The sequence below is a fragment of the Odocoileus virginianus genome, chromosome 17 (genome assembly GCF_023699985.2).
Source record: "Odocoileus virginianus isolate 20LAN1187 ecotype Illinois chromosome 17, Ovbor_1.2, whole genome shotgun sequence".
NCBI classification, from domain to species: Eukaryota; Metazoa; Chordata; class Mammalia; order Artiodactyla; family Cervidae; genus Odocoileus; species Odocoileus virginianus.
Window position 1 is genome coordinate 54,782,602 of NC_069690.1, and position 26,322 is coordinate 54,808,923.

Below are 26,322 nucleotides of genomic sequence, written 5' to 3' on the forward strand. Positions count from 1 at the left end.
TCTAATTTTCTTGAAGAGGCCTCTAGTCTTTCCCATTCTGTTGTTTTCCTTTGTTTCTTTGCATTGATCTCTGAGGAAGGCTTTCTTATCTCTCCTGGCTGTTCTTTGGAACTCTGCATTCAAATGGGAATATCTTTCCTTTTCTCCTTTGCTTTTCACTTCTCTTCTTTTACCACAGGTCAATGATGGGTATTTCTGAACCTCAATTTCCTCACCTCTAAAATGGGGGTGCTAGCAGAAGTATCCCCTCCATAGGGTTAGTAGCACGATTAGGTAAAAAGACTCTCAAATTCAGACCTATGACCCTCTGCCCCTGTCCACATAAAATGAAGAAAGTGAAGCTAGAGTAGTGGGCATGGCACAAAATTTCAGATTGTTAAAATGGCTTAAGTTACTGGTCCATGATGTCCAGGGGTCTGGGAACTGCTGTGTGAGGTAAAGAAATGAGTGGAGAGAACTCCCTGGGAATCCAGGGGTTAAGACTCCATGCTTTCATTGCCAAGGGTTCAGGTTTGACACCTGGTTGAGGAACTGAGATCCCACAAGCTGCACAGCAAAAATAGAGAGAGAAATGAATGAAAAGCACTTGATACAGCAGCTGAAGCTTAGGTGGTGCTCAGAGAGCGGCAGCTGCTTCATCATCGTCAGATGCTGGTGGTGATGCTGGTGACGATGGTGGTGATGCTGGTGATGATGGTGACAATGGTGGTGATGCTGATGGTGATGCTGGTGGTGATGCTGATGATGGTGAGGATGGTGGTGATGGTGATGATGGTGGTGGGCTCATTTGAGAACTCATGCAAAAGCAAACTTGATGACACCTACAAATAAGGCTCCAGGGTTGGCATAGCCTGGGGGCAGGCTGCAGTGAGCTTGTTCCCCGAGTCGGTTGGGTAAGCCCGAGTACACCCAAGGGTAGGGGAGGCATCCTAGGCACCAGCCCCTGGACCCTCAGAGCTCCCTGCTTCGCTAGTCACTGCCCAGATCAGCAGGGTGATCGCGAGGTGGGGGCCAGGGGAACTAGCCCCTCCATACCCAAGAGCACCCACCACCTGCCACGTCTCACTGCCCGAAGCTCCTCGCAGACAGAGCCTGGCCTCCTCCCTGCCCCCAGCCGGGTGAGCGCACCGCACAGCTGCTCTGCAGCTGCCCTCCCCCCGGGACCAGACTCTGCCGCTCTGGGGCCAGTGAGGCGCTCCCCGAGAGCATCCCCTGGGGCCCCCTTGGGGTCATGCACTCTGGCCGCGGGGCCACACGTGCAGAAAGCCACGCAGCCTGCCCAGATGGCTTTGCCCGGATGGCATCTGGAGTGCAGCCTCGCTCCCGGGCACCTGAGCCAGAGCCATTGGAAGGGATCTTCTTATAGGACCTTTCTCTGACCCCACGGTACAGCCGAGGGCTCCCTGGCACCCTTCATCATGGAAGAGGGTGATGTGGTGACCTCTGACCCCCAGTTTGACCCCTGCGTCCCCGAGGCTGCCTGACTTGCTCACCGGCTGTCTCATCTGCCCCCAGGTACATGATCACCAGCCTGGACCGCACCCACGCCGGCTTCTACCGCTGCATCGTGCGTAACCGGATGGGCGCTCTCCTGCAGCGACAGACGGAGGTCCAGGTGGCCTGTGAGTACTGCGCGGGGCCGGGGAGAGGGGGCCTGCGAAGCAGAGAGGGTCTGCAGGGTCTTCGCCCGGCCATAGGTCCGGGTGGCCTGTGAGTACTGCGCGGGCCGGGGAGAGGGGGCCTGTGGAGCAGAGAGGGTCTGCAGGGTCTTCGCCCTCCCGCACCGGTCTTCACCCGGCCACAGGTCCGGGTGGCCTGTGAGTACTGCGCAGGGCCGGGGAGAGGGGGCCTGTGGAGCAGAGAGGGTCTGCAGGGTCTTCGCCCTCCCGCACCAGTCTTCGCCCGGCCACAGGTCCGGGTGGCCTGTGAGTACTGCGCGGGGCCGGGGAGAGGGGGCCTGTGGAGCAGAGAGGGTCTGCAGGGTCTTCGCCCTCCCGCACCGGTCTTCGCCCGGCCACAGGTCCGGGTGGCCTGTGAGTACTGCGCGGGGCCGGGGAGAGGGGGCCTGTGGAGCCGAGAGGGTCTGCAGGGTCTTTGCCCTCCCGCACCGGTCTTCGCCCGGCCACAGGTCCGGGTGGCCTGTGAGTACTGCGTGGGGCCGGGGAGAGGGGGCCTGTGGAGCAGAGAGGGTCTGCAGGGTCTTTGCCCACCCGCACCGGTCTTCGCCCGGCCACATGCTGGGTAGAGCCAAAGCCCAGCTGTGGCTTTCCGTGCTCATGGCGGCCCTTCCCACCATCCGGGCTGGTGCCGTCCACTTACAGCCGACGGGACCGAGGCCCGGGCTCTCAAAGACACGCTGCTGACGTGTGACACGCCTCTGCTGGCTGTGACTTCAGCACTCCTTTTTTTTCAATAGCTGCGCCTAGTGTGGGATCCTAGTACCCCACCCAGGGATCAGACCTGTGTCCCCTGCATTGGAAGTGCAGAGTCTTAACCACTGGATGGCCAGGGAAGTCCCCAGCACTCTTTAGATGGGACTAGTTGCTTCCTTTCTGAAAAGGAGGCCTGTCACCTGCTTTGAGGGTCTCCTCTGGGTTTGGCCTCCAACTTGGGGGATCTTCATAATGGCAGACTTCCCCAGGGTCTTCTTGGCAGATTTCCCCGGGTCCCCCCTCCCCACCACCATGACCTTCCCGGGTGGTGCTGGTGGTGAAGAAGCCGTCTGCCAATGCAGGAGACAGACGAGATGCAGGTTCGACCCCTGGGTCGGGAAGATCCCCTGGAGAAGGGCATGGCAACGCACTCCAGTGTTCTTATCTGGAGAACCCCATGAACAGAGGAGCCTGGTGGGCTGCGGTCCATAGGGTCCCAAAGAGTCAGACAGGACTGAGGAGATCTAGCCTGCACACACCCCCACATCCATGACTTTTCCATCCTCCCGCTTGCCCAGCCCTGGAGCAGTAAGAGCTTGGAGGTCCCCGCAGTCTCTGGGAGCGCTGGGAGATGCCTCGTGGTGGGTCTCAGCTCTAAGAGGAAGAGGGGAGGTGAGCGGTTGGAGTTCCTGGAAGAACCAGGTGAGCTGAGGGCAAAGGAATAGACCCTCGCTGCCTTTCAGGTGACAGCCTCCCCGCATTGCCACCAGGACCCAGAAAAGTGTCCTCAGATGAGGCATGAGAGAGAAGCCTCGGGAGAACCCAGTGCACCAATCAGCTCCGTTCACCCCACCACGGGACTTAGGACCCCTTCTCAGGCTCCCCATTCTAACGCAGCCGCCGTGTGCTAGAAAGAAGCCTCAGCATGGGCCGTTTCATTATGGGGTTTTAGGGGAAGACATCTAAGGTTGCCCAGTGGGCCGTGGGAGTGTGGAAAACCTTAATGAGCCATGATTTTTTTTTTTTACAAAGAGGATCCCCTTGAGACTTCCCTGGCGATCCAGTGGTTAGGCGTCCAGGCTTCCAATGCAGTCGGGGGGCGGGCGCAGGTTCAATCCCTGGTTGGGGAACCAAGATCCCACATGGCGTGGGGCATGGCCAGAAATAAAATTTTAAAATAATAAAAATTTACAAAGAAAGTAGCTTGCCTTCCAAAAATGAAAAATAAACTAAAGACATCCTCTCATGCCGGGCCCACTAGGGCTTGACTTGGATTTAACGCAGAAAGAGAGCTTGTTACTTTGGAGAGAAGCAGGGGAGAGAAGTCGAGAAGAAAGACTCAGGTGAGGCGAAGCGTGTTTACAACAATTATGGAGGGCAGCCGTAATCAGAAGCGAAGGACCGACTGTCCCATAAATCAGCACTCGGGACAACTCGGCTGCTCAGAGAAACAGAAAAGCCCTGAGTTAAAATAACGGGTCAGGGCCGCGGCCACCGGCTGGAGGGCTCCCACGGAGCTCCATTTAGCGGGTTCCCAGGGCCCAGCGGTGCAGGCGTGGTCGTGAGTCGGGCCACAGAGAGCCCAGGAGTGTGTCTGTGTGTGCTCGAGGGTGGCCGTGGGTTCATGCATGTGAGTGTGCAAATGTGCTTCTGGATTGGCCTGCCTCTTTGTCACCTGTGTGCAGCTGAGGGCTCTGCCCGGTCTTCGTTGCAGCATGCGGGATCTTTAGCTGCAGCATATGAGGCTTTAGTTCCCGAACCAGGGATCGAACCCCGGTCCCCTGCCTTGGGACCAGCAGACAAAAAGTGCTGACAGCAGGCTACAGGGTTCTTCATGTGCCAGGTCGTGACCCTTGTGGGGATGGGGAGAGAAACCATGGATTCCAGTCCTGATCTAGTCACTGACTATCTTAGGGCTCTGGGCACCTGGGAAGTGGATGGGTTGCAGGTGGAGAAGGGAGCCCTGCCTCCGTCCCCCCAAGACCCTGAATAACAGTCAGAGCCACAGGTCCAAGCGGGACACCGCATCCCTAAGGAGATGCTAAGGAAACACAGAGGGGCCTCCCAAACCCCCCGCCCTCCAGTGTAATTGTGCAAATGTCTTCCCTCCCTGGGTCCCCGGGGGCAGGTCTCTGAGGTAGGAAGGTGTGTCCCGGGAGCTTCATCTTGAGATGGGGAAACCGAGCCTCCCGAGGACTGGGCTCCCCTGGTGGTCCAGTGGTTAAGACTCTGCCTTCCAAGGCAGGGGACGTGGGGTCAATCTCTGTTTGGGGAACTAAGAGCCCAAGTGCTGCCCACATCACAGGTAGGGCATATACGCACTACGACAAAAGATCCCACCCAATTAAGGGAGGTCCCATGTGCCGCAACTGAGAGCTGATGTGGCCGAATAAATTAAAAAAAAAAAAAAGTGGTCTGGTGACAACCCAAGGTCCCACAGCTGGTATTTCTACCATCCCCCTCCTCCTTCCTCCCCCCATCAACCAAAGACAGGAGCTGTGAACCCAGCCATGGGCCCGGCCGTGAACAAACGTTGAGCTCAAATTCCCCTTGCCTATCCCTTGGCTTACCTGGTGGCTCAGCGGTAAAGAATCCACCGGCCAATGCAGGAGACCCCGGTTCTGTCTCTGGGTCGGGAAGATCCCCTGGAGAGGGGCATGGCAACCCACTCCAGTATTCTTGGCTAGAGAATCCCATGGACAGAGGAGCCTGCAGGCTGTAGCCCACAGGGTTGCAAAGAGTCGGACCCAGCAGAAGCGACTGAGCAAGCAAGCATGCACTTATCCCTAGCTGTGTGACCTTGGGCAGATTACTTAACTTCTCTGTGCCTTCATTTCCTCATTGTAAAAAAGGGATGCTAATGTTAGAGCCTACCTAGCCGGGCTGTCACAATCAGCGCATACGAGGGGCTTCCCTGGCAGTCCAGTGGTTAAGACCCCTTCCAATGCAGAGGGTGTGAGTTTGATCCTTGGTTGGGAGCTAAGATCCCACATTCCTAGAGGCCAAAAGACTAAAACATAAAACAGAAGCAATGTTGTAACAAAATTTTGCTCACAAAGCATCATGAAAGGCCCCCAGCCCAGAGAAACCTCAGGGTGGACACTCGGGGTGAACGAGTACACTTTCTTCTCTGCCAGGCCAACCAGGGAAGGCTTCCTGGAAAAGGCATCCACAACCCTTCTCATTCTGTCTGATGGTAACTTGGGAGGTACCATCCTCTGCTCTCCAGGGCTGGGGCTAGGGTGAGGCAAGGAGAATGGAAAATTTAAGGAGGCGCTCCCTCTCAGGGAATCACCGTCTGCTTGCAGGACCCGGACAGTGAGTACTGCCTTAAATCGTTCCCCTCCCCCACCCATCGCAGTCCTGGGACTCTCCAATGCTTTTGCCCGGCACACCGCCTGCATCTGTCTGTCCCTCTGTGGGTTTACACTGTCACACGGTGGTGCTTGCCATTCTGAGGATGAGTAGCCTACGGATGCTTCTCCAGACCCCACATCTTCCCTTCTTGCCAGCTTCTGCCCCCCGGGGTAGGAGGGTTTTGTCCTGGGGGTTCAGCAGGGGGGTTGGGTCAGATCAGGCCCAGCAGTCCCCACCCCTGGCTCCAATCGCCCACTTCCCAAAGAAGGGCTGTGAATCGGGTTCTAATGGGAAATTAATAAGGCAGCTGTGCTAACCACTAATGATGATGGCAAAGTCGTTACAAAAAGCTTCTTTACATGTTTTTAATTACAGCAATTAAAGAGAAGCCGATAAAACATCACCCCCCTCCAGCTCCCTTCTTGGCCCCACCCTGAGTCTCTTTGTTTTTGTGAAGCCACCATAAATTTCTGGCATGCAGCAAGTGGATTGAATGGCTGAGAGGCTTGGGAGAACCTTCTGGAGTCAGCATCCAGCTTCTGTGGGCACCTCTTAGTCCTGCTCACCTGAGCAATGTCCCCGATGCATATCCCAGCCTCACCGGGTGGGTGGATGGCTCAGACTTGGAATCCCCAGCCCCGGCAACGAGCCCCGCTCACCCATCACGGAGCCAAGGGCTCCTGCACCCTGTTCTCCAGGGCAGCTTGGCAGTCCCCTGTGCAAAATGAGAGCTGAGGGCATCAGCCCCACTGTCCCATGGGCTGGGGTTGATGTCCAGAATGCCAGCGGTGGGCCCGTTCTTCTTAATGCTCAACCTGAGTGGAGCATTAAATGTGGAAGAAGGGAGAAGGAGATATGGCTGAGGAGGTGGGGATTGGGGACAGACGGTGACATTCTCAGATGCAGCGGGATATTTTGATGTCACTTAGAATGCAGTGGAAGGCATGGATGGTTGGAGGCAGAGCCACGACTGGATGGAGAAATAGCATCCTCATAAGAAACAATCACAACCACAATTAAGTACCATCCCATGCCCACCAGACTGGCAAAAACCAAAGCGTCTAGCAAGACCAGGTGTTCATAGAAACTCCCACCACTGCTGACGGGACTGTGAATTGGCAAATTGATGCAAATCAAGGAAACACCTTGGCGTTATCTCATAAGATCAACGTGTGCACAGCCTGCAACCCTAGCGATTCCACCTTTAGGCACATCCTCTTGAGATTCTCTCAGCGACGAGTGCTGGCAGACCCACAGGAGACTGTTCTTAGCAGGACAGCAAAACCCCGATAACAGAGCCGGCCTGCAGCAGCACTGCGCTATCTGGATACATGGACGTCCAGGCAGCACTGAAGATGACCAAACCCAGTACCAGGGCAGAGGTGGGCGCCCAACAAGCATGTTGCACAAAAAAAGCAAATTGGGGCGGATGACATACAAGATAATCCAGAGGGCTTAGAAGCAGGCTAAACTAACCATAAACTCTGCAAGGATGCATCTACATGCGGGGAAACTTGAAAGAAAGAAAAAAAAAGCAGTGGTATGATGGACCCAACATCCAAGAGGGCAATTAGACCTCTGGGGGGGCGGGGCAGTGATGAGAAGGAGGCTGTCGGGGAGGGAGGTGAGGCTGGTTCATGTTCTGTTCCTTAAACTGGGTGGTGGGTTGTTGTTACTGTTCAGTCGCTAAGTCGTGTCTGGCACTTTGCGACCCCATGGACTGCAGCACGGCAGGCTTCCATGTCCTTCACCGTCTCCTGGAGTTGACTCATGTCCATTGAGCCATCCAAGCATCTCATCCTCTGTTGCCCTCTTCTCCTGCCCTCAGCCTTTCCCAGTATTGGGTATGTGAGCGTTTATTCTTCTTCTTTGAACTATTCATAAGATTATGTTCACTCTTTTTTTATGCATGACATATTTCATGATAAAAACGTTTTAAAAGTGGGACCTCCCTGGTGGTCCAGTGGTTAGGGCTTCACGCCTCCCCTGTAGGGGACACAGGTTCGATCCCTGGTTGAGGAACTTAAGATCCCACATGCTGCATGGCATGGCCAAGAGAAGAAAGAAAGCGTTTTAAAAATAACTAAAAGCGGTAAATATACTCTGAAGTGGAATGCATGCTTTACAAGACCTTTTAAGGTAAAACAAAGACATTAGGAATAATTTTTAGGCCCTGTCTAGCTGTGCCCCAGGCCTATACATCTTTGCTCTCAGGGGACTGCCTAGGGAGTTATATCAGTGCTGCAAGGGCTGATGCACCAGCATGCATCACCGAGAGAAGTGCAGTAAATAAATCCTTGTGTTTCCACCTCAGTGGGAGTGAGTTTCCCTAGGAGGTCCTGGACCCCCAGCCCAGACAGTGTGCACTTCTCTCTAGCCTTTCTCAGGCAGTGGCTGGCTAAGCAGCCCCCTTGCAGCTGGTGTTAGGGACGCCTGTGCCCTGGGTCCCATGGGCAGAAACAAGGGGCTCCCTGGGCAGACCTAGGAAGCCCACTGGGCAAAGTGAGTGGAGGGAACCAGGAGGGTTCTGGGGGTCTCAGAGCCAGTAGTGAGGGGAGATGACTGTGAGAGGGAAAGGTGGATGGGGGCAGCAGCGGCAAGACTTGGAGCGAGGTCAGCTCTGCCCTTCCTTCACCTGTCCATCCTGCCACATGTACATACCGTCACCATCCCTCCACCCCTCACTTCCTCCCTCCATCCATCCACTCATGCATCTATTCAACCATGCATCCACGGCACAAACCCACCAGCCTACCCCATCGGCATTTTTCAATTCTAACTGCCCTTCTCTCCTACCTCCTAGTCTTCACACTCTCTGTTCCTCCTGGGCTTTTACTACTGCCAACCACACAGACACACACATGTGTGGCTAACACCTACCCTTTATGTATCTCTGCTTTAAGAAGCCTCACCCCAGGCTGCCTCGGTGGCTCAGTAGTAAAGGATACGCCTGCCCAGTGCAGGGGACGAAGGTTCAGTCCCTGGCCCAGGAGGGTCCCTCGTGCCTCAGAGCAACTAAGACGGGGAGCCACAACTCGCCCTAGAGCCCCTGCTCCTCAACAAGAGAAGCCACCGCCGCGAGAAGCTCTCGCGCCGCAGCTGGAGGGGAGCTCCCGCTCCCTGCAGCTAGAGGAAAGCCTACCCGGCAACGAAGACCCAGCACAGCCTAAAGCCATAAATAAATCATTTTTTTAAAAAGCCTCGCCCCACCTCCCAGTCTGAAGTAGATAAAGCAGATTTTCTCTGATGCACCCCTCTCATAGATTTCTCTGTCCTAACTGTTGTCACAATATGTCACTGCGTGGTTCTCGGTTGATTTTCTTGTATCTGTTCCCCTAACCCTACACAAGTTCCGCAGGGGCAGAGACCAGGGCTTTCTTCAGCACCTGTCACAGAGCCTGCCTGACCCATGGAGGGGACTCAGTAAAGAATCGTTGCATGACAGTACTGGCTGACTTGTTTTTAATTTTTTTTTATTTGGGTGACTTTTTAAATACGCATTTATTTGACTGCACTGGGTCTTAGTTACAGCATATGGGACCTTTAGTTGCAGCATGTGGGATCTAGTTCCATGACCAGGGATTGAACCGGGGCCCCCTGCTTTTGGAGCCAGGAGTCTTAGCTACGGGACCACCAGGGAAGTCCCGGTATTTGATGAGTTTAGAGAGAAACTACTGTGTGCAGAGTATGGGGCCAGGTGTCTTAGAGGGATTTCCTCATGAATGTAATTAAATAGAGCTGCCCCAGGAAGATTTCAGTGTAGCAGAAGGAGATAAAGAAGGTGTATGAAAAAATTGAATGCAGGGGCTAAGTCGTGGAGGAGGCGAGGGCATGCAAAGACAGGGACGAGTCTGGACGCTGCAAAGACAGGAACGAATCTGGACGCTGCAAAGACAGGGGCGAGTCTGGATGCTACAAAGACAGGGGCGAGTCTGGATGCTGCAAAGACAGGGGCGAGTCTGGACGCTGCAAAGACAGGGACAAATCTGGACGCTCGCTGGACGCTGGCCGGCCCCGCCCTAACTGCTCAAGCTGGATAAGCCACTCTATCTCCATGAGCTTTAATTTCCTCACTGACGAAATGGAGCTAATAAAACCTGAGAGAGAAGAAAGAAACAGTATTACCATGAAATTGCTTTAAATTGTTCAAATATATCTTCAGAGTTCTGTGAAAAGTTTTTTAAATAGATAAAATTATTGTGAGGACTGAAATCAATGTGATTTATTGATGCAATTTTTTTATAGACAGAGCCAAGTAATAGAAATTAGTAAACAACTAAAAGATGCACGTTTAGGAAAACTGAGCTCTGTGGTATTATTACGCAGATGAAATGAAACAATCCATGTGAAGTCCAACTAGAAAGAAACCTGATGTAGGGTCAGCAACTATTTGGGTGGCAGGGGGTAATCTTTGTTGGAGAGGTTGATGTTAAAACTGTGAAAAATGCACAGGATTCCAATATTTTGATACAGTGACTATTAGATGCAGTTTTAGAAACACTTTAATATACTCTTCCTGTCTCTATGGCTACATAAGAGATTAACCCCAGACATCATGCTCTGCTCAGTCATGTCCAACTCTTTGCCACCCCATGGACTGCAGTCTGCCAGGCTCCTCTGTCCATGGGATTGTCCAGGCAAGAATACTGGAGGGGTTTGCAATTTCCCCCTCCAGGGGGTGGGCCGAAATCATTTGTCTTGCTCACAGATTCTGTGAGTCTGGACAGAACCTGCTGGGAACAACTTCTCTCTGCTCTTTAATGACTGAGGTCTCCACTAGAAGACCCAAAGGCTGGGGGCTGAAATTATCTGAGGGCTCACGTGTTCAGTCACATGTCCAGTGTTGATGCTGACTGTCGTTTGGGACCTTGGATCCTCTGCACAAAAGCTGTTCCTGTATCCGTGTGGGCTAGGTTGAGTTCCCTTACAACATGTCAGCAGGATTTCAAGCAGGAGTGTCCAGAGAGCCAGGTGGAAGGTATATCCTTCTGATGACCTCGCCTTGAAAGTCACATAGCATTCCTTCTGGCATATTCTACCGGTGTACTCACAAATCCCTCAGATTCAAGGGGAGGGGACATAGCCCCCATCTCTCAGTGGGAGAAGTGTCCGTCACAATGTAAGAGGAACATGTTGATGGGAAGTAAATATTGATGCAACCATCGTTTTTTTAGATTGAAATATAATTGATGTACAATGTTGTATTAGTTTCAGGTGTACAACAAAGTGATTCCGTTTATATACATATATATATGTATATATATATGGGCTTCCCTGGTAGCTCAGCTGGTAAAGACTCTGCCTGCAATGCAGGAGACCCTGGTTCAATTCCTGGGTTGGGAAGATCCCCTGGAGAAGAGTGTGGCAACTCACTCCAGTGTTCTTGCCTGGAGAATCCTGTGGACAGAGGAGCCTGGTGGGCTACAGTCCATGGAGTCGAGAAGAGTTGGACACGACTGAGCAATTAAGCACAGCACAGCTATATGTGTGTACATATATATATATAAGGGTTCCCATGTGGCTCAGTGGTAAAGAATCCACCTGCAATATAGGAGATGCAGTGCAGGTTCAGTCCTAGGTCAGGAAGGTCCCGAGGAGAAGGAAATGGCAACCCACTCCAGTACTCTTGCCTGGGAAACCCCATGGACAGAGGAGCCTGGCGGGCTACAGTCCTTGGGGTTGCAAAGAGTGGGACACGATTCATGACTGAGCACAGCGTAAACACACATCATCTTTCTGAAATAAAAAGCCTCTGCTCTTAGAGTCGGAGCCCACCCTGACCCCAGCAGGCCGGTGAGCAACCAAAGCTTTCCCGCCTCATCTCCGCTGCTCTCCTCCGGGCTGATGCACCATCAGAGCTGGGACCCATGGTCCCCGCTCTGTCTGCCGATGGGGTAGACACGCTTCTAAAGGAGCAGCATGGTGTTGTGTCGACGCGTCTGTGCAGGCTCACACGCGGCACCCAAGGGTCCGGGAAGCTGGCCCTCAGAAGTGCCTTTCACCCCACGCCTAAGTACAGGGCAGGGGACCAGGGACAGACTCCGGGGTCTGAGTTCAAATCCTGCCCTGCCCCACCCCAGCCACGGACGTGCTTTTGGACACGTCAACCAGCCTGTTTCAGGTTGTTTTTTTTTTCCACTGTAAACTGTTTGAAACAATGACTGACGTCTCATGGTTGTTGAATGAATCCACTGGTTCGTGGACATACAGATGTGAATGGATACAAAGCCCCAAAGCACAAAGCAGAGCGGCCGTCATGAGGGAGGGGGTGATGGGGCCACGGGAGGTGGTCCAAACGTGGCGGCCGTTCCCGCGATTGCCTTGCTCTCCCGCCGCTCCCCACCCAGGAGCCGGGCAGTCTAGGTTGCTGACCTCCGGTCGCTGATCCCTACATGTGCTCTTCCCTCCCACAGACATGGGCAGCTTCGAGGAAGGCGAGAAACACCAGAGCGTCTCCCACGGAGAGGCCGCCGTCATCCGCGCCCCGCGCATCTCCAGCTTTCCGCGGCCACAGGTGACCTGGTTTCGGGACGGCCGCAAGATCCCGCCCAGCAGCCGCATGTGAGCGTCCTCCTCCCGGACCCCCAGGGGCGGGTGTGAGAAGCCAGCCCCGCCCGGGAGAGGAGACCCGGGGCCGCACGGGGCACCCAGACGCGGGGGACGCAGGGTCCTTTCCACTCTGGGGTGGAGCCAGGCGGGGGACGTCCCCACGGAGGGCAGCCGGGTTCCCAGGGGCCTTCCTGGGAACCCCCGGGCTGAGCCCTGGAACTAGGACCGGTCTCGGCCTTCCTGGGGAATCCCAGGGTGTTGGCCTCTCTCTCTCAGCTGGAGAATAATTCTGCCTCTCAGAGCACTCCAAAAGCTCAAGTTGGCACAGACAGAGGCTCCATCCCCGTGGCTCCAGGCCAGGGTTCAGGGCACATGGGCAGGTGCTGGCATCTCCCGGGCAGGGCGGACGGCGCTGGGCATTTCTGCCCGGCGGGAGGGTGTGTCAGGGAGTCCATCGGGCGTGGCTGTGTGTTCCGAGTGCGGGGAGGAGGGGAGGCCCGGGCAGGCCTGGCAGGGAGAGGAACACACGGTCCTTTCAGCGCTAACAAGTGCCCTTCTGTGTAGCCCAGGTCAGGGGTGGTGGCCACCGGGCTCGTGGGCAGAGGGATGGAGCCGACACCTCCCCGGAGGGCGGGTGAGGGGTCAAGGGTGGGACACAGCGGCCCTCCTGACCCCCCGGGAGACAGCCAGCGGAGGCGTTCCTCTTTAGGACTCCCACGCTCCCCTGCTCTCAGCAGAGGAGGAAAGCCACCCTTGCCCTGGACCACGTGGGCCGCAGGTCCGCTGTGGGCAGAGCCTGTCCAGTCTCTGTAGGAAGTGCCAGCGGAGATGGCCAGTTCTTGCCTTCGGGGAGCATGAGGTTCCATACGGGATATTATAATCCTGTAACATAGTAATATCCCGGCAACAACGTGGCCGTACGGAGCACCTGCCGTGTCCCCCAGCCTCCAATACGCACAGCCCGCATCACCCTCTGCTCCAGGACAGACACACACCTCCCGGGGAGAGGTGCTCTGCCTCGGTGCCTTTTCGATCCCCAGAAAGCACATTCGGGAAATATTTGTTGAATGAATGACCCGCATGAGAACCTTATGAGGCTGCTGATTTTATCCCCATTTTACAGACGGTAAAGTGAAGGCCCCCAGAGCTTAACTGCTCTGCCAAATCTCACGCAACTGGTTCCAGGCTTGCCGACTCCAGAGTCAGGGTCTTTTTTGTATAATGGTTTCAGTGTCTTTTTTAACATATCTATGTGAAGTGAAAGTCGCTTAGTCATGTCTGACTGTTTGTGACCCCATGGAATATACAGTCCATGGAGTTCTCCAGGCTAGAATACTGGAGTGGGTTGCCTTTCCCTTCTCCAGGGGATCTTCCCAACCCAGGGACTGAACCCAGGTCTCCCACATTGCGGGTGGATTCTTTACCAGCTGAGCCACAAGGGAAGCCCCAGAACAGTGGAGTGGGCAGCCTACCCTCCTCCAGTGGATCTTCCTGACCCAGGAATCGAACTGGGGTCTCCTTCCTTGCAGGCAGATTCTTTGCCAGCTGAGCTGTGAGGGAAGTCCAGATATGCATGTATGTGTGCATTTTTGGCTGTGCTGGGTCTTCATCGCTACACGCAGGTTTTCTCTGGTTGCGGGGAATGGGGGCTACTCTCTGGTTGCAGTGAGAGGGCTTCCCATTGCGATGGCTTCTCTTGTTGCCGAGCATGGGCTCTGAAGTCACCGTCTTCAGTCGTTGCAGCTCGCGGGCTCAGAGGCTACAGCACACGGGCTTAGTTGGTCCGTGGCATGGGGGATCCTCCCAGACCAGGGACTGAGCCCGTTTCTCCAGCATTGCCAGGCACACTCTTAACCAGTGGACCACCAGAATCAAGATCTTTAATTCTCTTTTGTGTGGAAATTATTTGAGAGCAGGGACAAAGACATGGGGGCTAAACAGGATAAAGTGATTGCACTTGTGGAAAATTGACCTGATGATTCTCAACCTGGCTACCCTCTGAGATCATTTGGCACCATTTAAAATACATTGATCTTTCGATTCTGCCCCTCACATGCTCTGATTGCATTGAAACAGTGTGTATGTACCTAGACGTCAGGATTTTTAAAAGCTCCCCAGTGATTCCAGCATGCGGCCACAGTTGAGAACCACTGTCCTGGAATGTGTCTGTTACCTCCAGGTACAAGAGTGCTGCATGACAAGTGATCCCAATGGCCTGATGCGATGCATGTATCATTCACATCAGCAGATTGGTGAGCTTGGCCTGGCTCTCTCACTTGATCGGGGCTGGCTGATGAGAATGTCTGGGTGAGTCCACTCTGCCCTGCTTGTCCCAGCCTCCAGCCAGCCGGCCCTAACATCTCCTCCTGGCAGTCGCAGGAGAAGCAAAGTCAGGGTTCTGCTAACATCCCATTGGTCAATGCAGGTTACGTGGTAGAACTCAGCCCAAGACGCAGGGAAATTAACTCTGCGCTTGAGAGGACGAGAGAGTCACCCAGTGGAGCTGCTGCTACAGAGCTGGTGATGACTGGCGGGGGGGACCCCATGTTCACAGGTGGACTCGTGCTGTGTGTGAGGACCAGGCTCCCGTAGGCCTAATGAAAGTTCAATAAAAGCAGCGAGTGAGGACCGTTAACACAGAAACCAAGGTTGAGTCGCAGGAGGGGGATCGCCCTGCCACATGGGTGCTGAGACAGGCAGCAAGTCCCAGCCCCTTCCCGACTCCCTTTTCTGAGCCGATCTCCCGGGCCCTCGCTGTATCGATGACAGTGTCCTGCAAGCCAGCCAGCTGGGAGTGGCTGCAGGAATACTGTGCTGAGGAGGACCCCCAGGGCTCAGACTCGGGGATTACGCCTTCATGGATGAGCCACGTGCCCCATGGCCGCCGGAGGGGCCGCGTGGACATCTGTCTCCGGGGTTTGCCGCATTAGATGCAGCTCTTTCTGCAACCTCACTCCCATCACCCCTTTCCTGACAGCTTCCCACCTCCTCTGGCCGTTCCTGTCTTCTGCCATCACTGCCCCCCCTTTACTTTCCCAACAGTCACTGTCACCAGAACAGAATGCCCTCAGGCTGTGCGCGCGCGCGCACACACACACACACACACGCACACGCACACGCACACACACGCGCGCGCACACACACACACGAGCGCACACACATGCACGCACGCACACACACACGACACGCACGCGCACACACGCACAGACACACACACGCACACACCCTCCTGGTCACGCCCACCCCCTCCAGCCCTCCTACCAAACACACATGAGGACACAGGGCATTTTTATCTCAGCAATTACAGCAGATTAATATTCATAGCCCAGAGGAAAAGCCCCTGGAAACAAATCCTCTGGCGTCTGTTTGTTGGAGATACGCATGTGATGAGCGCTATCAGCCGTCGGGGCGCAGGGGCTGCGCTATCTACAGAGGACCGCTCTCCCTCCCGGGGCGGAAGCAGAGATTAGCAGCCACCCCCCACCACCCCTTCCTTGATACTCATTGTTGAAAAGGAGACAAGATTCCTAACAAAGATGCATGCTGAGGGTTTGGGGCAGGTTCTGGGGTGATTTATTTTACTCTTAATTAAATTATCAATTGCCCTCCACCCCCCGGAGCTGGGATAAAAAGGCTGGCTTCATGAGAGGGAGTGGAAGGTGGGAAGGACTTGGGCCAATCAGAGAAGCGGGATCGACCTAAGAAATTGAACCAGAGGATTGTGACTGAAGAACCTAACCCAGCCTCTGCTGAGAGGGGAGCCCTGCAAGAGTCCTGGCGGCCTCCTTCAGCATGGGCGCCCCTGGGTGAGCCGACTGGAAGCTCTCCTGAGTGCTGCAGGGAGCTGGTGCGCTTCGGAAGTGAGCGCAGGGTCGTGCGGGAACCATCCATCGAGGGGATGGTCATCCCGCTGAAGGCTGTGAGCCCAGGGACCTTTCTTATTAGCCTCCTGCTGAGGACAGACGGAGGGCGAGTCAACAGGCCGCTGGCCCCTCACTGCCCTCTGCTCACCCTGCTCACCGGGAACGCGAACCCAGGCCCCAGGGTTCCCGGACACAGTGCTCTCCCCTAGAGGCAGGCAGAGCCCCTCTGACTCACAGACAGACAGACAGACAGACCCCCGGACCCAGGGACTTAGCGCCATGGAAGTGGTTTCCTGCCAGCTTAAAGAGCTTTAGGGCTTCCCTAGAGGCTCAGATGGTGAAGAATCTGCTTGTGATGCAGGAGACTCAGGCCCGTTCCCGGGGTTGGGAAGATCCCCTGGAGAAGGGAATGGCTACCCACTCCAGTATTCTTGCCTGGGTAATCCTATGGACAGAGAAGTCTGGTGGGCTACAGTCCATGGGGACGCAAAGAGTCGGACACGACTGAGCAACGAACACTTTCACTTCCTTTTTTCACCCTAAGAGGGGGCTGAGGGAGACAGGTGAACTCCAGAAGGCTGTGTCACAGGCAAGCTGTGGCTTTTGAATCACCCTAAACAGATTCAGGATTAGGCAGCCTCCCTCCCCCACAGCCTTCACCCACCTCCACAAGCTGCATTAAAGGACCAGGGTCCCTGCAGGAGATTCCCACGTGAGGACATGGTCACCATCCCTGTCCCACTGTGTTGACCTTAAAATATTTTAGCCCGGCTCTGTCCTCACGCCCATCACCTCATTTCTTGTTCAGCGGCTCAGTCATGTCTGACTCTTTGTGACCCCATGGACTGCAGCACGCCAGGCTTCCCTGTCCTTCACTATCTCCCAGAGCTTGCTGAAACTCACATCCATTGAGTGGATGATGCCATCCCACCATCTCATCCTCTGTCGCCCCCTTCTCCTTTTGCCTTCAGTCTTTCCCAGCATCAGGGTCTTTTCCAGTAAGCTGACTCTTCACATCACGTGGTCAAAGTATTGGAGCTTCAGCTTCAGCATCGGTCCTTTGGTGCTTCAGCTTCAGCATCAGTCCTTCCAATGACTATTCAGGGTTGACTTCCTTTAGGATTGCTGCTGCTGCTGCTAAGTTGCTTCAGTTGTGTCCAACTCTATGCGACCCCATAGACAGCAGCTCACCAGGCTCCCCCATCCCTGGGATTCTCCAGGCAAGAACACTGGAGTGGGTTGCCATTTCCTTCTCCAATGCATGAAAGTGAAAAGTGAAAGTGAAGTCGCTCAGTCGTGTCTGAATCTTAGTGACCTCATTGACTGCAGCCTACCAGGCTCCTCTGTCCATGGGGTTTTCCAGGCAAGAGCACTGGAGTGGGGTGCCATTGCCTTCTCTGTCCTTTAGGATTAGCTGGAGGCAAAAAGACCTCTTCAGGGGAAAAAAAAATAAAGGACATCATTAGGGTTCCTAGGCATTGGAGAGGAAGGCTTTGTCTTCCTACTTCCTGGAGCTCAGCAGGCAAAATAATACCCAGCACTGGAACCCCAAAAGCCAGGATAAGGGGGGGCCCCGGCCCAGCCTGGCTGGGAGGACCAAGCTGGAGAGGCGTTCACAGGGATGTTTATTTGAGAGCCCATTTAAAAGTCTGTCACATTCACCTAATGGGAGAATCTGAAAAGAATTCAACTGGATCTGTCCTTGTTAAACTAACATTAAGGATGTTTAACAGCTGTCTCGGGCATATCACATTAAAATCCAGAGATAGACTCGACAAACTAATGGCGTTGCTCGTCATCAGGAGGATGGGTGAGAGGAGGTGCTGGGCAGAGCCGGCCGGGCAGGGGTCCTGCCCCCACACCCTGAGGGTGCCCAGCTTCCGCCTGGACAAGCCCTTCGCCCGACCTGTGGACGTGGGGACTGAGGGGCTATGTGACAGGATCCCGGCAGCAGGAACCAGACTGGCAGCAAACCGCCTACGTCTGCACCCCGCTGCCCAGCCCGTTTCCCTTTTCCCTCTCAACCAGCCCTGATGGCCCCTTATTGGCTGGATTCAGGGAAAGGAAATGGAGGTGCTTCCCTGTGGCTCAGATGGTGAAGAATCTGCCTGCGATGCAGGAGACCCGGGTTTGATCCCTGGGTCAGGAAGACCTCCTGGAGAAAGGAATGGCTACCCACTCCCGTACTCTTGCCTGGAAAATCCCATGGAAAGAGGAGCGTGATGGGCTACAGTCCACGGGGTCTCGAAAAGTCAAACACGACTGAGCGACTAACACTTTCACTTCCTTTTTTCACCCTAAGAGGGGGCTGGGAGGGACATGTGAACCCCAGAAGGCTGTGTTACAGGCAGGCTGTGGCTTTTGAATCAACCTAAGCAGATTCGGGATTAGGCTAAGGCAGTGATTCTGGAATGAATCTGCTCATTTCTAAGTGTATTATCATCTCTCATGATTCATTCATTCTGGGGAATGAATTTCTTCAATTCTGGACCCTCCTGGTGCAGCAGTGACCCGAAAGGGTAGAATTCTGGGGGAGCTCCGGCCCCTAGCCAGGCCTGGGCTGGACGCAGAGAAGCATCGTCTGCACAGCCTCAGACCCCTGGACATGCTCTGTATCTGGTCCCCAGCGCTGGTGAAGAAGTGGGGTTCTCTGCAAACTAATTCTGGCTGGAGTTCAGGCAGCCAGTGTTTCCGGGGGTGGGCTGGAGGAGGGGCTCTTGGGCGCCTGGCTTCCTGTCCCGGCTGGCATCGCATCCCTGGAGGCCCGCCCGTCAGAGGAACCCTTTTCTGCTTCCCAGAGCCATCACCCTGGAGAACACCCTTGTCATCCTGTCGACTGTGGCACCCGACGCAGGTCGCTACTACGTGCAGGCTGTTAACGACAAGAACGGGGACAACAAGACCAGCCAGCCCATCACTCTCGCTGTGGAGAGTAAGTCAGCGGCGGGGCCCGGACCGACGGCGAGGCGCATCATTAAATCTTGGGAATGGGGCTCCCGGGGCTCGTGGGGAAGATGGAATGGCGTGGACTGGGGAGGCTGGGAAAGGGACGGGGAGGAGCCATCACAAGGAGGAGGAGTCCCAGCTGCAGTGGGAGCGGGAGCCGGCGAACCAGGAGGGGACTGACCTCTGGACTCCATCCCCATGAGTCTGAGATCGTATCAGGAGCGGGGACACTTAGCTTGGCTGTTAGCGGGGCCCCCTGGACACCCGGGGAAGGCATGAAATGTTGGGAAAAGTGTGTGCTTGAGAGGATTACAGCCACCCCTGGGCTCAGGTGCCAGTGGCGAGAGCTGACCAGGACCTGGAAAGCTCATTTTTAAAGAAGTGTGCTGACTGCCTGCACTCAGCTGGCATGTAAAAGGCACCACTTACAGCTGGAGCCAAGCCATCCTCGCCGATGGGAACACAGGCTTTCTGCCCAGGCTCCCGCCTCAAAGTGCCGCTGTCCATCGGCAGAGACTGCCCCCCACCCTGGAGGAGAGAAGCAAGCCTCTCCTCAGTGGCAGAGTGCAGAGGGGAGCAAATGGAAAGGGTGACTCCTTGAGTCTCCTTGACGGAGAAGCGTTTGTCCAGCTGAGACTGAAGGCAAGTTTCTGGGCCTTGATGGAGATGCCGTGGTGGGGCGGGGGGGGGGGGGGGGCGACGTTCTCCCCAGCCCTGCTCCCCGCCCCCCAACGCACCATCCTCGAGAGGCAGAGGAGGTGGGGAGTCACCGAGTCCGTGGGATGGGGCCAGAGCTTCCTGCAGCGACCGAGCGCCATGCCGCCTGGGGAGCCAGATGTTCACGTCCTTCACATCTGCACAACTGCTGCTCCACAAGCCAGCTCATTTATCATCCACGGTCCCGCGGGGACGTCCCCGCCAGCAGCATGAGAAGGGTGCCAGCCAGCACAGGACCTTCCCGTGTCCTTCCTCTGATCCCAGCCTCTGTCTTCCAGGGCCCAGAAAGCCCAGTTGTCGTCGATGAGTCACTAAGACGCGTCTTTTGCGACCTCAAGGACTGTAGCCCTCCAGGCTCCTCTGTCCGTGGGATGCTCCAGGCAAGGATACTGGAGTGGGTTGCCATTTCCTCTTCCAGGGGATCCTCTTGACCCAGGGAGAGAACCCGAGTCTCCTGCATTGGCAGGTGGATTCTTTACCACCCAGCCACTTGGGAAGCTGCAGAAAGCCCAAAACATTCCCCAGTCCTGTCCTGCCCGCGCCTGGGCCTTCTGGCACCTGCAGAACCCCTTCCCATATATGCAGTGACCCCCTCCCCCAGACCAGGCTCCTGTCTGCCGAGAAAGAGACCTGGATGCAAGGAGCAGCGTTCCAGTCTGCATGCTGACCTATGAGGGTCACAGGTGTGACATCTGACATTGACTTGAGCCAGGGTCTCACTCATCTTGGCATCCTGGGGGCCCAGCCCACAGTCTGGGGCTGCTGTTTCTATGGGAAAAGGAACCATCAGAGGGGGTGTTTTTCCCATGTATTTTCCAGCACTTTGAATACCTGGAGTCTTAACAGAATCGAGTCAAGGTCAGGCTTCTTCCTGGGTGGCTCAGTTGACTCTGGGATGACGGAGGTTGGAGCCTCCCTCCCCCGACTCTGCTCTGCCTTCCTCCCTCAGCACCCAGCCTCCTCCCGGCCAACCCAGGATGGTGGTGCTCCCTCCCCGCCCTCCAGCGCCCGCTTGTCTGCCCGAGCCTCCCCCACACCATTGTCTGTTTCTCCCACCCGGTCGCCCCTCACCCCCTGCTCTCAGGATTTGTACCAGATTGAGTGCAGAATCAGCTGATTTTCAGCTAATTTCTCCTCCCACGAGTGACTGCACTTCAAATCCTGGTGCTTGTCGCTGACACAAATCCCCCAGCCGCCGGCCTGCCAGCCAATTTCCTGGGAGCAATTGTGACTTCACCCACCGCCAGCAGTGTTTCCCTCATCTGTCTCGCCCTCCGCTCCCCACCCCTGCCCCCTCACCCCGTCTCTGCTCAGGGCAGGCAGCCTCTTCACATCCCTCATCCCTCGGGAAACGTCATGCTCTTTGGAGATGGAGACTGAGAGGGCAAAGGCCAGTGACCCCCAGAGTTGCCCCCTGCCCAGGTGTCAGCCAGCAGGTGACCTCACTCAGACCAGCACAGCTCTTGACAAGTTCTCACCTGGCTGGTGGTCCCACTGGTTGGTGATCAGAGCTGCACCATGCAATGGAATTATAACATGAGCCACATATGCAATTTAAAATTTGCCAGTAGCTCACTATTTCAGAAGGAAAAAGGAATTCGTGAAATTAATTACACTTTATTTAATCCAACATATCCAAAATATTATCAGCTGAACGTACAATCAAGATAGAAAATATTAATGAGATACTTTACACTGTTTTTTTTTTTAAGTCTTTGAAAATCCATGTGTATTTTACACTTAAAGCACATCTCCTCAAATTTGGATGCTGGATTTTCATCTGGAATACGTGATCTGTGTTTTGATTTCATAAAATGTACAGCTGGAAAGGTGGGATCGGAAGCCCAAGTTGTTCTAGACATACTTAGAAGTGTTCTAATAACTGACTCGGAGATCTGCTTTTAATCAAGTGTAAATTAGATAAAATTCAGTCCCACTACATAGGGACATCAGTCACTCAAGAGCTCGTGGCCACCTGTGGTTCTCCCCCCGCCCCCCACCCTGAGGGGGCAGGTCGGCCCTGGGCTCGTGGGCAGCTGGAAGCCAGCCCTGGGGAGAGGGCAGCTTGTCTCCCTGCCCTCCACCCGTGTGACCTGTGGTCCAGCCACGTGGTCCCCGAGCCACAGTTTCCTCACCTGTAATGGGACGCCTGTGGCAAAGTACAGGCCTCTCCGATGGCTCACTGGGTAAAAAAACCCGTCTGCAATGCAGGAGACGGAAGAGACGGGGGTTCGATCCCTGGGTTGGGAGGATCCCCTGGAGGAGGAAATAGCAGCCTGCTATATTATTCTTGCCTGGAAAATCCCATGGACAGAGGAGCCCAGTGGGCTACAGTCCACGGGGTCGCAAAGAGTCGGACACGGCTGAGCGACTAAGCACGCACGCACTACAACACCCACTCAATGCTCCCACTGCACCTGTTATCAAAACTGTCCTGGGGCAGCTGGCTGAGACCCAGCTTCACCCCTGAGTGGGGATCCCCAAGCTTCCTCCTGTCCTGGGGCCCCACCCACACACAAGCTCACCTGGAAGATGCCGGCGCTTGCTCCGCTTTGCCTGCAACTTTTCCAAGTGATCCTTGGGGCCCCATTCACGCCACTGTCCAGAGCTGACACCCTACATCCTGTGCCTGAGCACGGCTAGACTGCCCCCCACCCCTGGCCGGCCTCCCCGAGACCCAGAGTCGGCCCAGCCCCCCACCCCCGGCAGAGAGCCCCTGACAGTCAGGTGTGTCCTCCCAGGGCAGGTCCCCCCGGGCGGTCCCTCCGCTTTCCCATCACATGAAGAGCCTCCCTTTCCACCACTCCTGTGGGCCGGGCACCCCACCCCCGCCCCAAGCATAGCAGGCAGCTCCCCAGGGAGGGCCTGTCACCTGCTGAGCACCTACTATGTGCCAGGCACTCTGCACTAGCCCCTGACCAACTCAGCCACACCCCCAGGACCCTCCTCCCAGGCACCTGTGGCGGGCACCTTTAATCTCATGAACATCTGAACACCGATCTGACTTCTCCCCAGACTGTGCGCGCTGGGGGTCAGAGCCCTGCCCATCTCCCCTGGGGAGGGGATCCCCCTGCCTGGCACCCAGCCTGGCGCGTACTGAGCCCTCGGCCAGAGAAGGTTTGTCTAGCCAGGGGCTGAACCGGCACAACCCTGAGAGGCAGCGACTTCTAACCCGTTTTGCAGCTGAGAAAACAGACTTGGGGGCTGAGGAGAGCAGCCAGAGTCCTGACCAGATGCCTGGGATTAGGGGGTGAGGGGTGCAAAACGAGCTTCTGAACCAGGTCTTCCTGAGCCCCAGGCCCTCCTTTGCTGAATCCAGAGCGGGGGGTGCGGGGGGCCTTCCCTCGAGTCTTGCCAGCTGCCGCCTGGGCCTGGGCAAGACTCCAGGGCCCTTGAGAGGGTGTCAGTCTCCTCTTTAACCTCCTGAAGCCGACAAGGCAGCCCAAGGTCCGGCGGGGCAGGAGGGGGCACCCTCATATTTCTAAACGCCGAGGGCTCTGTTTACCCATCAGGGCCGCGGGGCTCTGACTGTCTGTCTCCTCCACGAGCCCCATTAATCCGGGCCTCGGCACCTGTGCGGCCCGGCGTGTCATAAACAACGTGGAGCACACTTTTATGGATTCGGCTATATCAGCAGCTTTCAATCCGATCGCTCTTTATGGCACCTACATGAGGCTTTTATATTGTTGCAATTATTTTGGTTTATATGCTTCCTTTCTTTCCCCCTTCATTTTACTTTACTTTTTACATTTTATTCCCATTCTGTCTGGGCCTTTCCCAGCAAGGCCTGGGAGGCCCGGTAGGAAAACCTTTTCCCGGGGGGCTGACCGGGCGGCCTGTCTTCCCCATAAAGGATGTCCATTTGCCATCGCCCCGGGGCCGTGGGAGTCATTATGGCCTGCCACCTCCGGAGCCTCCTGGATAGGGGCCAAGTGGATGGATTTGTCGTGAGAGAACAAGTCCTCTGGGTTTGTATTTTCAGGAGCCAGGGAGCAGGGTCACAGAAGGTAGTGCAGCTTCTATCAGTACGGGGCTTGGGCTGACCACAGAGAGAAGAGCCTGGCCCCTTCTCAAAAGACTCAAGGAATAAAGCAGGAAAGTCTCCTGTCTTTACTGGACTTCCTGATGGCTCAGCGGGTAAAGAATCCGCCTGCCAATGCAGGAGGCAGAGGAGATGCGGGTGTGATCCCTGGATCAGGAAGATCCCCTGGAGGAGACAGTGATAACCCACTCCAGTCTTCTTGCTTACAGCACCCCATGGACAGAGGAGCCTGGCGGGCTACAGTCCATGGGGTCACAAAGAGATGGACATGACTGAGCAACTGATGCTTTTGTTTCTTGTTATTTTTAATTGATTTTTCTTGGAGTCTGTAGTTGCTTTCCAGTCTTATGTTAGTTTCTTCTGTACGGCAAGGTGGATCTGCCCTCCGTATACATATCTCCCCCTTCTTTGGGCTTCCTTCCTGTTTGGGTGACCTCACAGCGCTGTGTAGAGGGCCCTGTGTGCAGAGCAGGTCCTCAGCAGTCATCGCTCTCATCATGCTGGACTTCGGGCGCACCCTGACGCAGCAGGACCTCCGCCTAACTTGACTGCACTTGCAAAGCCCCTCTCTGAAATAAGGGGGCATTCACAGCTGGACATGAACTTGAGGAACAGCATTCAGCCCAGTGTGCGGAGTTTGCATTCTGGTGGAAGAGGTGGCCAATGAAGAAGCGAGCTGACGAGATGTTGTCAGCTTACTGACAACGTATTATCCTTCTCATGGCATTTATGCAGGTGGAGGGAAGGATTCTGAAGGCCAAAAAAAAAAAAAAGACTAGGACAGGGGATGAAGAAGAGGGCATGGCTGCATTATAGGGGGTGGGTTACATCCTGAGGTCTCCCGTGGGCTCTCCCTGGACGCTGTGCAGAGACCCACCACCACAGGAGGATGGAAGGGGGGAAGGTCCCCCGGGTCAGTGTCTGGAGGTTCAGCTCTGGGGCTTCGGGGCATCTGCCCACACCCCCCACAAGGACAAAGATCTCCCACGATGTCCCTCTAGTGGGGGTGGGGCTCTGATGGGATTCTCAGCATCTGTTCCTCTCCCCAGATGTCGGCGGCCCTGCCGACCCCATCGCTCCAGCCATCATCATTCCTCCCAAGAACACCAGCGTGGTGGCCGGGACCTCGGAGGTGACCATGGAGTGTGTGGCCAATGCCAGGTGGGTCCTGCCTCCACACCCCCCCACATTAACCCCAGCGGGTGCTCCTGACCTGCGGGCTCCGAGGAGGCCACGTGGAATTCACAAAGGTCCAGAACTGTCCCATGAGACCCCACAAAAGAAGACGGGGTATTTAGCCTGGAGGAGGGGTGATGGGTTGGTGGTCAGAGAGCTGTCGGACGCAAGCAGGGCCCGCCCGGGAGGAGAACCCAGGTCTCGAGGGGAAGTTATCCAGCAGATCTCAGCCCAGGACATCTGGGGTTGGTGGGAGATCCACGCGCTTCCGACATCCAGAGCAGCCTGGGGAGCGGCCGCTCACCTCTGCCGGCCGTGGCCTCCTTGAATGAGGGCAAGAGGAAGGCGGGACTTCCCTGCTGGTCCAGTGGTTAAGACTCTGTGCTCCCAAAGCAGGGAGCCCAGGTTCGATCCCTGGTCAGGGAACTAGATCCCACATGCTGCAACTAAAGATTCCTGCATGCTGCAACTGAGACCCCAGACGTGCATTTCAGGACTTCCACACTTTCCCACCCACTGACTTACAGTGGACGGGGCAGGGGGCAGAGCGGAGGCAGAGAGACGTGGGGAAGGGCCACTTGCCTGCTTGCGAGAGCCCTCGAGCATGAGCTGTCTCGGGGCCAGGTCTGCCCTCGCCACAACCCCCGGGGAGCAGGGCACAATTGTTCCCATTGTACAGATGTGGAAACTGAGGCCTAGAGCTCTGAAGGACTAGCCCACACAACGGTCTGCACCTAGCAAGTGTCAGGGGCAGGGCAAACTCAGGCGCCCGGCCCCCCGCACCTGCATGCCTCACCACGCCCTGCCCTGCCTCCCGAGCCCCTGGGAGGCTCTGTGGCTGACCGCCTCATCCCTTGCCCCGTGCAGGCCTCTGATCAAGCTTCACATCATTTGGAAGAAGGACGGGGCGCTCCTGTCCAGCGGCATCAGCGACTACAACCGCCGGCTCACCATCCCCAACCCCACGGCCAGCGACGCCGGCTACTACGAGTGTGAGGCCGTCCTGCGCAGCAGCAGCGTCCCCTCCGTCGTCCGCGGTGCCTACCTCTCTGTGCTGGGTGAGACGGGGTGGGGCTGCTGGGGTCCCCCCGACAGGAAGGGGCAGCACGGGCGACCCGATCAGCGGCCGTATCAACAGGAGCCTGGCTCTGATCCCCTCCCCTGGTCTTTCCTCCTGCAGAGCCACCTCAGTTTGTCAAGGAGCCGGAGAGACACATCACAGCGGAGATGGAGAAGGTGGTGGACATCCCCTGTCGGGCCAAAGGTAACCTGGTGGCATGGTTGGAGGGGGACGAGGTCC

General features: G+C 55.8%; 1 protein-coding gene across 2 annotated transcripts in view; it reads left to right on the forward strand.

Annotated features, from left to right (window-relative positions):
* Nucleotides 1–26,322, forward strand: part of SDK2 (sidekick cell adhesion molecule 2) — a 260,100-nt gene that overhangs the window by 146,877 nt on the left and 86,901 nt on the right. For both annotated transcript variants that reach the window (XM_070480035.1, XM_070480036.1), the window contains exons 3-8: nucleotides 1,516–1,622; nucleotides 12,143–12,290; nucleotides 18,940–19,073; nucleotides 24,896–25,007; nucleotides 25,890–26,080; nucleotides 26,203–26,286. In XM_070480035.1, coding sequence (XP_070336136.1) covers nucleotides 1,516–1,622; nucleotides 12,143–12,290; nucleotides 18,940–19,073; nucleotides 24,896–25,007; nucleotides 25,890–26,080; nucleotides 26,203–26,286 — 776 coding nt within the window. The remainder of the gene's footprint in view (nucleotides 1–1,515; nucleotides 1,623–12,142; nucleotides 12,291–18,939; nucleotides 19,074–24,895; nucleotides 25,008–25,889; nucleotides 26,081–26,202; nucleotides 26,287–26,322) is intronic.